Below are 12,494 nucleotides of genomic sequence, written 5' to 3' on the forward strand. Positions count from 1 at the left end.
ATTCCTTTGAAGCCAGAATTAATTCTAATTCCCCACAACCCTGTGTCTTCCTCTGCCGTTAATACATATCTAATTTTTGTTTAAAAACACCTGCCTCTGCTTGAGCTGTGCCCTATTGAAAGGTACTCTCTGGTCCAATACCACTCAATGTAAGTAGCATTTTCCTTGCCTCTTACAAATGGCAACACTCAAACAGACACATTTGTCTGGATTTCTTCTTTCCATTATGTTAACAGAAGCTGTAGCCAATTTATTTTAATAGGTTTACAATTCCACAAAAACGACAGAGCAATTTGAACCAACACATTATGTAACAATTACAAGGCATTAAAGGAAATTCCGTTCCCAATCAGTAAGGCAAACAAGGAGTAACCTAACAATAATGTATCACCACAAAGTACAAGATTTGTATGTTATATGAGAATTGCTATCACATTATTGCAAATACATTGGTGCCATAATTAGTACCATATTCAATAATAGGAATACCATCAAATCTCAAAATTGATGTGACATAGAATACATTACCATCTGTAAAGGCCTTCTATACTTCCACATATCTATCCACCATCTTAACTAGCACGGATAGTAAATTCTCACTGTCAGTGAGGGCTGAGGAAACTAGGATCTTAAGAATGATACAGGTTTAGTGTCCAAATCCAGTACCCTCAGGACCGAGACCACAATGGATTTTGGAACGATTTTCTTCACACAGGCCATCTCTGCAACACTCTCCATTACTGATCTGAAGATCATTAAAAAAATGTAGACCATGAGACTGGGAATGTGTACATTTGACAGGTCCTCATGGGCCATTGTGGGCAAAAACGCTGAAGGTTTAAAAGTTTGATAGGGGAAATGTTTAAAAATCCATCAATCTTCCAGTGTATCAGAAAAAAAGCATTCATTTAGGCTGCATTACAGAGATGGAGAGAAGGACCTGGTTCTCTCACCTGGAAGTGCATGGAATGCCATAATTACAATGGGCCTGATGGTGGAACAGGTAGCTTTGTGTTGAGAGAGTTGGGGGAATCAAGCAATTAAAACCAATGCAATGGACACAGTTACTGAGTGTGTAAAATTCTTGCTGATACCCTCCTTTGGGACCTCAGAGTGGCATCGTCACTCCATTACTTACTCTGTTCCGGGAGCACTGTCCATGAAAAACTGCCCAGTTTTTGGACAATTTGGTTTTTGGATGGCTAAATATGAGACTGGCACTAAAATCCTGCACCTTTATTGTCACAACCTGACCCTGAGCATAGTTCTCCAACTTGTTGTAGTTCCATACAGGATATCCCAAATCGTTAAGATCCCAAGTGGAGAGGAATGAACTGACTCCCCTTATTTGTTTACCTGCCTCTTTGGCTGGTCACAACAAGGTGAAGAATAGATAGTGGAACATTGACAGTTGAGCAGTTGATTGAGATTTTTAACTATCCAGGTTAACTGAAATTCTTTTGTCTGTTTCTTTTTGAATTAGTTTCTGGCACCAAGAGCAACAGATTCCTTTACCTGCAATGGAGGACTGACTGGAGGATGTTCCTTGACTTTCACAGTGCATCCAGGTTGGGAGACATGAGCACCTCAGCCTACTAGCACGTGAGTTGAAAGTTGCTTTTAACCCCTGACCCTGACCCTGACCCTATGCATTCTTGGAAGGGAAAGAGGAAACATGCCCCTCACCCAGGCGGGTATCTTTTCTCCCACTATGGTCACAATCTGAGAAACTCACAGGAGATTACAGTTCAGTTTGTAGTTCATTTCTCCATTTGAAGCTTCTTTAACACAGTCAAGTCTGAATCCGAGGACCCCCATTCAAACAGCCACTGACTTTACATCCACAGTCATCTTTGGCTCCATTTCCTCTTTTTACAAAACACATGTTGCAATTAAAAGTATGTCCGAATGTGATCCAGGGTCATGAGCCATGGTCACGACATTATTGACAGTACTGGAGCACCTGTGATGATACCCATTCATGTCAAATGGTAGTTGAAAATCTTGAAAAGCTTAGGACTGCTTTGTTATCTTTTGGTCTCTGGCCTCCCTGTCATAGGAAAGAGTTTGTGAAACTTTAATGGGTTCAGAAAAGATTTAGAAGGATGTTGCTGGGGTAGGAGAGTTTGAGCTACAGAGAGAGGCTGAATGGACTGGGGCTATTTTCCCTGAAGCGTCGAAGACTGAGGAGTGACCTTATAGAAGTTTATAAAATCATGAGGGGTAAATAAGGTGAATAGCCAAGGTCTTTTCCCCAGGGTATAGGTTTAAGGTCAGAGGGAAAAGATTTAAAAGGAACTTGAGAGGCAACATTTTCATGTAGAGGGTGGGGCGTGTATGAAGTTGCCAGGGGAAGTGGTGGAGGCTGGTGCAATTACAACATTTAAAAGGCATCTGGATGGGTATATGAATAGGAAGGGTTTAGAGGGATATGGGCCAAATGCTGGCAAATGGGACTAGATTAATTTAGGATATCTGGTCAGCATAGTCAAGTTGGACTGAAGGGTCTATTTCCTTTAAGGTAAAGAATTGCATTTATATCCAGAAAAGTTGGAAATGCCCTGGAATGCAGAACTGACTAAAGATTAAAACTGTGGCACTTCAAGTTCACTTAACCAAACAATTGTCACATAAGAGAATGCATATTATTAGTTGTGTGATTGTTATATAACATATATCTATCATAATTTACAAACATACAATCCACTTTTTGCTATAAGTAACTAATAAAGTGTTACCTGCATACAGATCACCAAGTGCTGCTGCCAATACTTTGAAGGCACAGGTTTTACCGCCCAAAGGATCACCAACAATCATAAATCCATGACGTACGAGCATCATCTCATAAATCTGATGGAGCAAAGTACAAATTAACAGCATGCTTCATTTCAGTTGTGTTTCCTCACTGAAACACTAGCACACAAACAATCAGACATACACTATTCATATAAACGCTAAGTAGATCATTGTTTAACTTAAAATGCTTTTGCAACACCATTACCATACCTCATACGGTAGAAGTTAGAGATTAAAACTTAAATCTGGTGCAACACAAAACATTTTTAATCAACCTGCTTGGACATATTATGATACACCTCGGGGCAGGTGGGACTTATATCCAGTTTTTCTGCCCCAGAGGTAGGGACCCTACCACTAGAACACCAAGAGGCTGGCACATGTTGACCTCTCACAAAACTGCAGAGGCATCAGAGCTGTAGATACATCTATGACCAAAATAAAAACCAGAGAAAGGAAAACAAAGGGCATACGAGAGAATATGTCGACACAGAACTTTGTCAATGTCAAAATTTGACGTAATACAGAATCATGACACAGTTAATTAAGACACATTTTTAATCACCTTTGCAAATATATTATGGGGCAGGTGAGACTTGAACCCAGACCTTCTGGCCCAGATGTAGGGACTCTACCACTGAACCATAAGACCCTTAACAAGTAGCTTTACACATCTATCGGTGATTGAAGATAGCAATAATTCTAAGGTTTTTGAAGGATGTTTAATACAGAAGGAATTTCATAAAGTGAAGGGTCAGCAAAATAAGCAATCTTTGTGAGAATGGAATAAAAGGTAGAGAGGACGTACAATAGACTTAAATTAGAGGACTGGATCATATGAATTAGGACATACGGAGCTACAGAATTAGGTTTGAGCCTGTGGGTGGTTGTGTAGATACAATCAAGGTTTGTCATCAATACACTAAGTGACTTAGAACTAGCAATGCAGTAAAGTAAAAAGTTGATATGTGTAGTACAAGATAAGATGACCTTTAAACGCATTAGTGCTTGTTAACGATGCAGCTCAGAAACACACTGACTAAATCTGGTAACTAAAGTGTTTACAAAAGCATATATACAAGGAATGGTGCATGTGTGTGCATGTGCGCGAGAGGGCAACAAAAAAAGAAATAAGGAGGGAGAAGATTAAATATGAAGGTAAGCTGGCCAGTACTATAAAGGAAGACTGTAAGAGTTTCTTTAGGTATATAAAGGGCAAAAGAGCGGCAAAAGTGGACATTGGACGACTGGAAAATGACGATGGAGAGATAGTAGTGGGGAACAAGGAAATGGCTGAGGAACTGAATAATTACTTCACGTCAGTCTTCACAGTGGAAGACACGAGTAATATCCCAAAAATTCAAGAGAGTCAGGGGACAGAGCTGAGTATGGTGGCCATCACCAAGGAATAGGTGCTACTAAAACTGATTGGCCTGATGGGGGACAAATCACCTGGACCAGATGGATTACACCCCAGAGTTCGAAATGAGATAGCTGAAGAGATAGTGGAAGCATTAGCGGTGATCTTTCAGAAATCACTAGAGTCAGGGAGGGTCCCAGAGGACTGGAATATCGTTAATGTGACACCCCTGTTTAAAAAGGGAGTAAGGCAAAAGATGGAAAATTACAGGCTGATTAGCCTAACCTCAGTCGTGGGTAAGATTTTGCAGTCCATTGTAAAGGATGAGATTGCTGAATATTTGGAAGTGTATAGTAAAATAGGGCAAAGTCAGCATGGTCTCGTCACAGGGAGGTCATGCCTGACAAATCTGCTAGAATTCTTTGAGGAAGTAATGAGCAAGGTAAACTAAGGACAGCCAATGGACGTTATCTACCTGGACTTCAAAAAGGCCTTTGATAAGGTGCCACACAGGAGGCTGCTGAGTAAGATAAGGGACCATGGTGTTAGAGGCAAGGTGCTAGCATGGATAGAAGATTGGCTGTCTGGCAGAAAGCAGAGAGTAGGGATAACGGGGTCTTTCTCAGGATGGCAGCCAGTGACAAGTGGTGTTCTGCAAGGGTCAGTGCTAGGACCACAACTTTTCACTTGTACATTAATGATCTAGATGAAGGAACTGTGGGCATTCTGGCTAAGTTTGCAGATGATACAAAGATAGGTGGAAGGACAGGTAGTATTAAGGAGGTGGTGAGGCTGCAGAAGGACTTGGACAGGTCAGGAGAGTGGGCAAAGAAGTGACAGAAGGAATACAACGTGGGAAAATGTGAGGTCATGCACTTTGGTGAGAAGAATAAAACCATGGATTATTTTCTAAATGGGGAGAAAATTCAGAAGTCTGAAGTGCAAAGAGACTTGGGAATTCTAGTCCAGGATTCTCTCAAGGTAAACTTGAAGGTTGAGTCAGTAGTTAGGAAGGCAAATGCAATGTTGGCATTTATTTTGAGAGGACTTCAATATAAAAGAAGGAATGTACTACTGAGGCTTTATAAGGCTTTGGTCAGGCCACATTTAGAGTATTGTGTGCAGTTTTGGGGCCCCATATCTCAGGAAGGATTTACTGGCCCTGGAGAGGGTTCAGAGGAGGTTCACGAGAATGGTCCCAGGAATGGAAAGCTTAACATATGAGGAACGTTTGAGGACTCTGGGACTATACTCATTGGAGTTTAGATGGATGAGGAGGGATCTAATTGAAACTTTCAGAATACTGAATGGCCTGGACAAAATGGATGTTGGGAAGATGCTTCCATTGTTAGGAGAGTCTAGGACCCGAGGGCACAGCCTTAGAGTAAAGGGAAGACCTTTTAGAACGGAGATAGGGAGAGACTACTTCAGCCAGAGAGTGGTGAATCTATGGAATTCACTGCCACAGAAGGCTGTGGAGGCCAGGTCATTGAGTACATTTAAGACTAAGATAGATAGGTTCTTGATTATCAAGGGGATCAAGGGTTACGGGGAGAAAGCAGGAGAGTGGGGTTGAGGAACTTATCAGCCATGATTGAATGGTGGAGCAGACTCGGTGGGCTGAATGGCCTAACTTCTGCTCTTATGTCTTACGGTCTTATAGTATGTGTGCATGCACATGTGTGTACACACGTGTGGTGGAAGAAGTTGGATTTGGAGACAATGGATGGAATTTTGAGGGTATTAAAGGCCCAGATGCTGTAACTAGAGATATGTTGGGTAGATTGGGAAGATTATGAAAGTAATTATGAATGGCAAATCACAATGAAGGACCACGTGGGAGAAACAGAAGTCAAGAATGGTCAACCACTCCAAAGACTTTTACTTTGACAGTCAGTCTTGGTGCTGTAGACATCCCATGAGTAGTTCAAACCAAGGAATAGATGTAGAACTGAGTAGCAATGATATACATTCAAAGTTTGCAGTGGGGAAGAGAAAGTTAGAAACTCTATTGCAAGGTTCACTGGAATCAATGATTGATTTTTATGAAGAAAGAGCTTTAATGCAAAAATCTCATCAATGTGTTCTCACTATTTTTATGTTGATGCAAATTATGCAGATGAACAAATTGGTTTGAAAACAAGAGGTTTTCAAAACTAATGACAATTTATTTTGTTTGAGTATCTCGTTGATCCAACTATACTTAGGTTTTTCCCTTGGCGTCCTTAACATGCCTTAGGAAGTGAAGCAGCTCATGTCAGTCAAGCAGAAGGATATTAACTGGGGTGAGAGGAACAGGATTGGATTTCAAGATAAAAGCTGAGTCTCATGCGGGGGGCGAAGCGGCAATAAGGCAATTGTAATTGAAGCTGACACTAGACAAACGACATTAGAGGAAGGAAGTAAGTCTACTATTTCAAGGTGTCACAAGGAGCATCAGCGGGGAGGAGAGAGACCATGTGGGAGGAAGGTTAAAGAAGCAATGGTGTGTCGAGAATATATTGGTGATTATAATGGAGGGTGCAGTGCTAATGCAGCATCAAAACCACATTAGTAATCATTTCAAGGATGGCCTGAAAGTCCTTTAAACATACACTTCCCTATCCTTTAATCCAATGGTGATGCTTGAGCATAGCAATGCAAGTGACTTAAAATGCATGATTTTCCAACATCTCCAAACACAAGTAAATTTTTAAAAATACATTTTGGCTCATTCATCCAGTTGTGGTAATTTCCACTGCCTTATGTGAATCCCTTCCCCACTGAAAGCCTCCACAAATTCTACTCTACTCATGTGAAAACCAACTAGAAATAACCTAATTTATCAGCCTTATTTAGTGGCTAGCACAGTGGTTTGGCTCAGTGAATTGATCATTTGTGGATCGACAATGAAGCCTGAGTAATTGGTGCCACTCTCTTAGTATCTGCCTCTGGAAATAAAGAAGAGGAAGGATACTCTTTACCATTTGTAAATAAAAACTAGAAATGCTGGAAAATTCAGCAGGTCTGGCAGAGTTTTGAGTCCAATAATTCTTTTTCAGACTCATTATGTTAACTTTTGCCACCGAGGATGCTGGACCTCCAAAGTTACTCCAGCACTTTCTGTTTGCATTTCAGATTTCCAGTATCCAGAGTATTTTGCTTTCATCTATCATTTGTAAGTGTTTAGGGAGGGTAACAATTGGAAAGGGAGGTAATAACCATTGAAAATTCACAGAAACAAGCTCTGCCTCTTGTGAAGGATAAACCAACAGACAGTTCATCAGCTTGAAAGAACTCAAAGTCACCTGGATAATCTTCTCAATAAACCAGGGAACAGGCTGAAGTTTCATTTTCTTGATGTTGGTCTTTAACGCATGGAGGAAAACCTCACGTTCTGGGACCGGGAGGTCCACACCAGGGAACAAGTCAGATATAATTCCCTAGAACAACAAGAGAGCGAGAGAGCAAAATTGTGTTTTAACAATGAATGATGTAGATTTTTATTATAACTCTGTGTGCTGGCCCAAGGATGCTTCCAATTTTTCCCTTAGTGTTCTAATCTTGGGTTAAAAGTTAAAAACCCAAGTAATTCCAAACCAGTTGTCTGTTTGGAGTTCGACATGACTCTTCTCCAGAACTTTTCAACTTCAGACTTGAAACATTAATTCTGTTTCTCTCTCCACAGATGCTGCCAAATCTACTAAGTGCCTCCTACATTTTCTTTTTTCATTTCATTTTTCCAGTATCCTCAGCATTTTGCTGTTATACAGTAATCAACCTATTTGGCCACACTACTTCCTGCAGTTTTGTCTCATGGCAGTTATTAAGAGCTTTGGTAAAAGTGCATCTGGATTCTTGTGTGCAATTGTGAACTTCCTACCTAAGAGAAGATATACTAGCCATTGAGGGACTGTCCTAGGATGAGAAATTGGCTCAACTGGGCCTGTATTCACGAGTTTAGAAGGATAAGAGGGGATCTGATTGAAACGTACAAAATTCTAACAGGGCTGGATAGACTAGATGGAGGGAGGATGTTTCCCACGATTGGGGAGTCTAGAAACAGGGAACACAGTCACAGGATACAGGGTGGATCATTTAGGACTAGTAGCTGAAGTAATTGGATTATAGGTCATCCTCTTCACTTACTATTTAGTTGTTAACACTTTACTCACACCGTCTGACACTTTTGATCACTCACAGAGACTTATTTTTTGGCACTCCACTCACACCATTTGTATGATCTTTTGATCTCTCTGCCCATTGATCTCTCTGCCTATAAATTCTGTGCTTGTGATTTTCTCCACTTCACCTGACAAAGGGGCAGTGCTCAAAAAGCTTGTGATTTCAAATAAACCTATATAGCCTGGACTATAACCTGGTGTTGTGTGACTTCTGACAAAATATATAACAAGAAACTGATGTACACATAAGGATATGTATTCAGGATGGACTCACTCATTATTCCAAGTACACTGGAACAGTTCTAATATATATTCTAATTAAAGTTAGATTGGTGTTATAGGGTAACCATTGTATTTCTATTTACTTACATGTAATTTTTAATGAACGAGTAATGTACCCAAAACTAAATTTCGTCTGGGATTTTCTATTTGGACAACGAAGTGAAAGCAAACTGAACACTGAGCTTCTAGCCCAGAGAAAGAAGTGCTATAAATGTGCCACAAGATCTCTATCAGTTGATTAACACCTAAAAGGAAAAGTTAATTTGTCTTTGGAACTCATCCAAATTGTTATCTTTACAGTCGCTGTAAAGACACATCTTCCCCACACTCCCCCTGTATGCATTTCACAGGGAAGGTACCCTCCGGGATACCCTAGCCCATTCCTTGACCACCAACACCACCCCACCTTCCCATGTAACCAGAGAAAGTGCAACACCTGCCCCTTCACCTCCTCCCTGCTCACCATCCAAGTGCCTAAAAAGTCTGAGGATGGATCACCGGACCCAAAACGTTAACTCTGCTTTTTCCTTCACAGATGCTGCCAGATCTGCTGGGCTTTTCCAGCAACTTTGTTTTTGTGCCTAGAAAGTCTTTCCAGCTAAAGCAGCATTTCACCTGTACCTCTTCCAATCTGGTCTATTGCATTCGCTGCACTCAATGTGTCCTACTCTACATTGGAGAAACCAAACGCAGACTACTGGGCGACCGCTTTGCAGAACACCTCTGGTCCATGTGCAAGCATGACCCCCAACCTTCCCGTAGCTGGTTATTTTAACACAGTGTCCTGCTCATGTGCCCACTTGTCTGGCCTCAGCACGCTGCAATGCTCCAGCGAATTGGAGGAACAACATCTCATCTTCAGACTAGGCACTTTCTGGACCAAATATTGAGTTCAACATCTTCACATTGTGAATTCAGTCCCATATCTTCTCTTTCTTTTAGATTTACTTGTTGCATCTTTGTCACCATGTCCTCTCTCCCCTCCCCCCACTCCTGTAGTATTGTCTGTTCTTTCCAGTCTGGCAGTTAGACATACCACTGTTCTGCCATTCTCACATTCCAATCACTTATTCTGCACTATCAGCACCCTTTCTCCCCGCAGCAGTCCATCTCCCCGCTAAATGCTGCTCCCTCCACACTTCACGTCAGCTCCGATGAAGAGTCATCTCGACTCGAAACATTAGCTTGCTCTGTCTCCAAGGATGCTGCCTGACCCATTGTGACTTCCAGCATTTTTTGTTTTTGGTCATTTAAAATTGTCACTTCTAGACTGTGCTGAGATCATTCCCTGCCTAAGGACATTGTGGGTCTACCTACAGCACATGGATTGCAGCGGTTCAAGAAAGCATTTCACCACCACCTTCTCAAGGGCAGCTAGGGATGGGCAATAAATGCCCTAACCTGTGACACCCATATCCCATGAGTGGGTAAAAAAATTACCCACATCATTTTAGTGCATTAAATTTTGTAGATTGTTGCTCACAATTAATAACTGGTGCATGTCAGACTCAATGTCTCTCAATAGATCTTGTTTGAAACAAAGTCACTTTTTTTCAAAATATACCTGAAATAGTGGTACATCCTGGGACAAAAATTTCGCCAAGTTCACATCCATCAAGGCTTGTAACAGCAGAACACTCTCATTTTCTTGCGGGAAATTCAACTTCAAATTTCCAGCTGCTGTCAGGACTGACTTCACTGCACGCATCCCATAATCATAGTGATGCTGTGATGATAATTGTTCAGAACACAGGCGGTAGGTGGCTACAATCTTCTGGGAGAGACTAGACAGGAGGAGAGTATAGGGGGAGCAGGTAAAGAGAGGAATGCAACAAAGGGCTATGCTGTAAATGTTACTTTACTTTGTCTAAAGAATTAAATTCCAAGAATGTTCAGAGTTAGCAGTGAGATTAAGAAACAACATTAGACAGGAGGGTTCCACCATCATTAACAATTTAATGCAGCAACTCCACACTTAGCTTTCAGGCTGGAGTTTAGTACACTTCAAGTTTAAGTTGTATTGTCTGTCCGTGAGCTAGGTGTAAGCAGCGTTCCAAGAGGATAACTATATGCAGATAGGTAATATCAGCTTCAAGTTAGCAGCTAGGGTCAGGACTGCTACATTGGCAACTGTGGACATGTAACATCAGTAACCAGTGATGTAAATGCAACACAGGTGTACACTTGATGTGCCAAAATGTCAATCCAGCCATCAGTGAACTCTGATGATGATATGTGGGATCTTGTGGTAGTCATGGGATGTGGGTATCATTGGCAAGGCCAGTATTTATTGACTATCCTTCATTGTCCTTGAACTGTATAGCATGCTCGGCCATTTCAGAAGGCAGTTGGTCGTCAACCACATTACTGTGGAAAACAACAAACATTGGAGATCACAGTGGGTCGGGCAGCATCAATGAGGAGAGAGCAAGCTAATGTTTCAAGTCTAGATGCTCTGACGAAGAGTTATTTGGACTCGAAACGTTTGCTTGCTCTCTCTCCATCGATGCCACCCGACCCTCTGTGATCTCCAACATTTGTCGTTTTTGGTACAGATTCCAGCATCTGCAGTAATTTCCCCCCACATTACTATGGATCCTTTTTCAGTTCCAAAGAAGAGTCATACTGGACTTGAAATGTTAACTGTTATTGTCTCGAGAGCGGCTGCCAGACACGCTGAGTTTGTCTAACACTTTCTTCCTTTTTTAGTTCAGATCTCCAGAATCCACAATATTTTGACATGCCTAGGGCCCTGACTTCTGAAAGATTTAAAATAAGTGCATATTAATTTGCGCCTTACCTTCGCGAGTCAATGAATCCCATGGAGTAAAGAGAAATTTCACCAATCAGAGCATAGTCTGGGACCATCATAGCAACTGTACGAAATAGTGCCTGGAAAATTACAGCATAAAGTGAATTTTAAAATATTCAACAGTATAAAAGTACATCAATTGTACTTTGTCTGTCTTGTCTCCTGTCGTTAGTTCCAAAGTTGGAATATTGACTTCCAATAGATTGGTCCACATTTCTGGATATTTGGCAATGGTTAGCCATTGCCCTCTGCTGGATGGCTGGTCAGGACACTCTCCTACTCTGACCACCTGTTATCAGGAAGGAGTTACAGACAATCAACCTGCTTGACCATGTTATGAATTCACTTTCCACAGAATCACAGAAGTCTTAGGGCACAGAAAGAGGCCATTTGGACCATGATGCCTACACTGGTTCTTCAAATGAGCATCATTACCTAAAGCCAATCTCCTGTGTTTTCCCCATACCTTTGCATGTTATTTTTATCTAAATAACCATCCAATTTCCTCAATTGAACCAGCCTCCACCACATTTCCAGGCAGTGCATTCTATTCCCTATCTACTCGCTAAGTGAAAAAGATTTATTCACATCACCCTTGCTTGTTTTACACAACACTTTACATCTATGTTCTCTTGTTCCTGTTTCTTTTACAAGCAGGTGCAGCTTCTCCTTATTTACTCTATCCAGCACACTCATGATTTTGAAAATGTCTGTCAGATCTCCTCTTGGCCTTCTTCTTTCCAAGGAGAACAGTCCTATTTTTTTACAATCTATCCTATTCCTTCAGTTCCTCACCCCTGGAACCATTCTTGTAAATCTCTTCTGCACTCTCTCCAATGCATTCACATCCTTTCTATAATGTGGCACCTAGAACTGTACACAAAACTCTAGCTGAGGTCTAACAAATGTCATATACAAGTTCAACATCACCCCCTTGCTCTTGTAGTCTGTGCTCCTATTAATAAAGCCAAGGACACTACAATTTTTTTACTAAAAACCGAAAGAACTGCGGATGCTGTAAATCAGGAACAAGTACAAAGTTGCTGGAAAAGCTCAGCAGGTCTGGCAGCATCTGTGAAGG

At 41.3% G+C, this 12,494-nt stretch overlaps 2 protein-coding genes across 2 annotated transcripts in view; both read right to left on the bottom strand.

Annotated features, from left to right (window-relative positions):
* dcun1d3 (defective in cullin neddylation 1 domain containing 3) overlaps positions 1 to 12,494 on the bottom strand; it is a 148,698-nt gene that overhangs the window by 116,831 nt on the left and 19,373 nt on the right. The window lies entirely within an intron of this gene.
* The window catches only part of LOC109935637 (dynein axonemal heavy chain 3), a 214,009-nt gene that overhangs the window by 110,302 nt on the left and 91,213 nt on the right, over positions 1 to 12,494 (bottom strand). Inside the window, exons 24-27 of the mRNA XM_048609665.1 lie at positions 11,402 to 11,493; positions 10,166 to 10,385; positions 7,444 to 7,578; positions 2,739 to 2,850 (exon numbers count right to left, since the gene is read on the bottom strand). Coding sequence (XP_048465622.1) covers positions 2,739 to 2,850; positions 7,444 to 7,578; positions 10,166 to 10,385; positions 11,402 to 11,493 — 559 coding nt within the window. The remainder of the gene's footprint in view (positions 1 to 2,738; positions 2,851 to 7,443; positions 7,579 to 10,165; positions 10,386 to 11,401; positions 11,494 to 12,494) is intronic.

The sequence above is a fragment of the Rhincodon typus genome, chromosome 21 (assembly GCF_021869965.1).
Source record: "Rhincodon typus isolate 14 chromosome 21, sRhiTyp1.1, whole genome shotgun sequence".
Classification (NCBI taxonomy): domain Eukaryota; kingdom Metazoa; phylum Chordata; class Chondrichthyes; order Orectolobiformes; family Rhincodontidae; genus Rhincodon; species Rhincodon typus.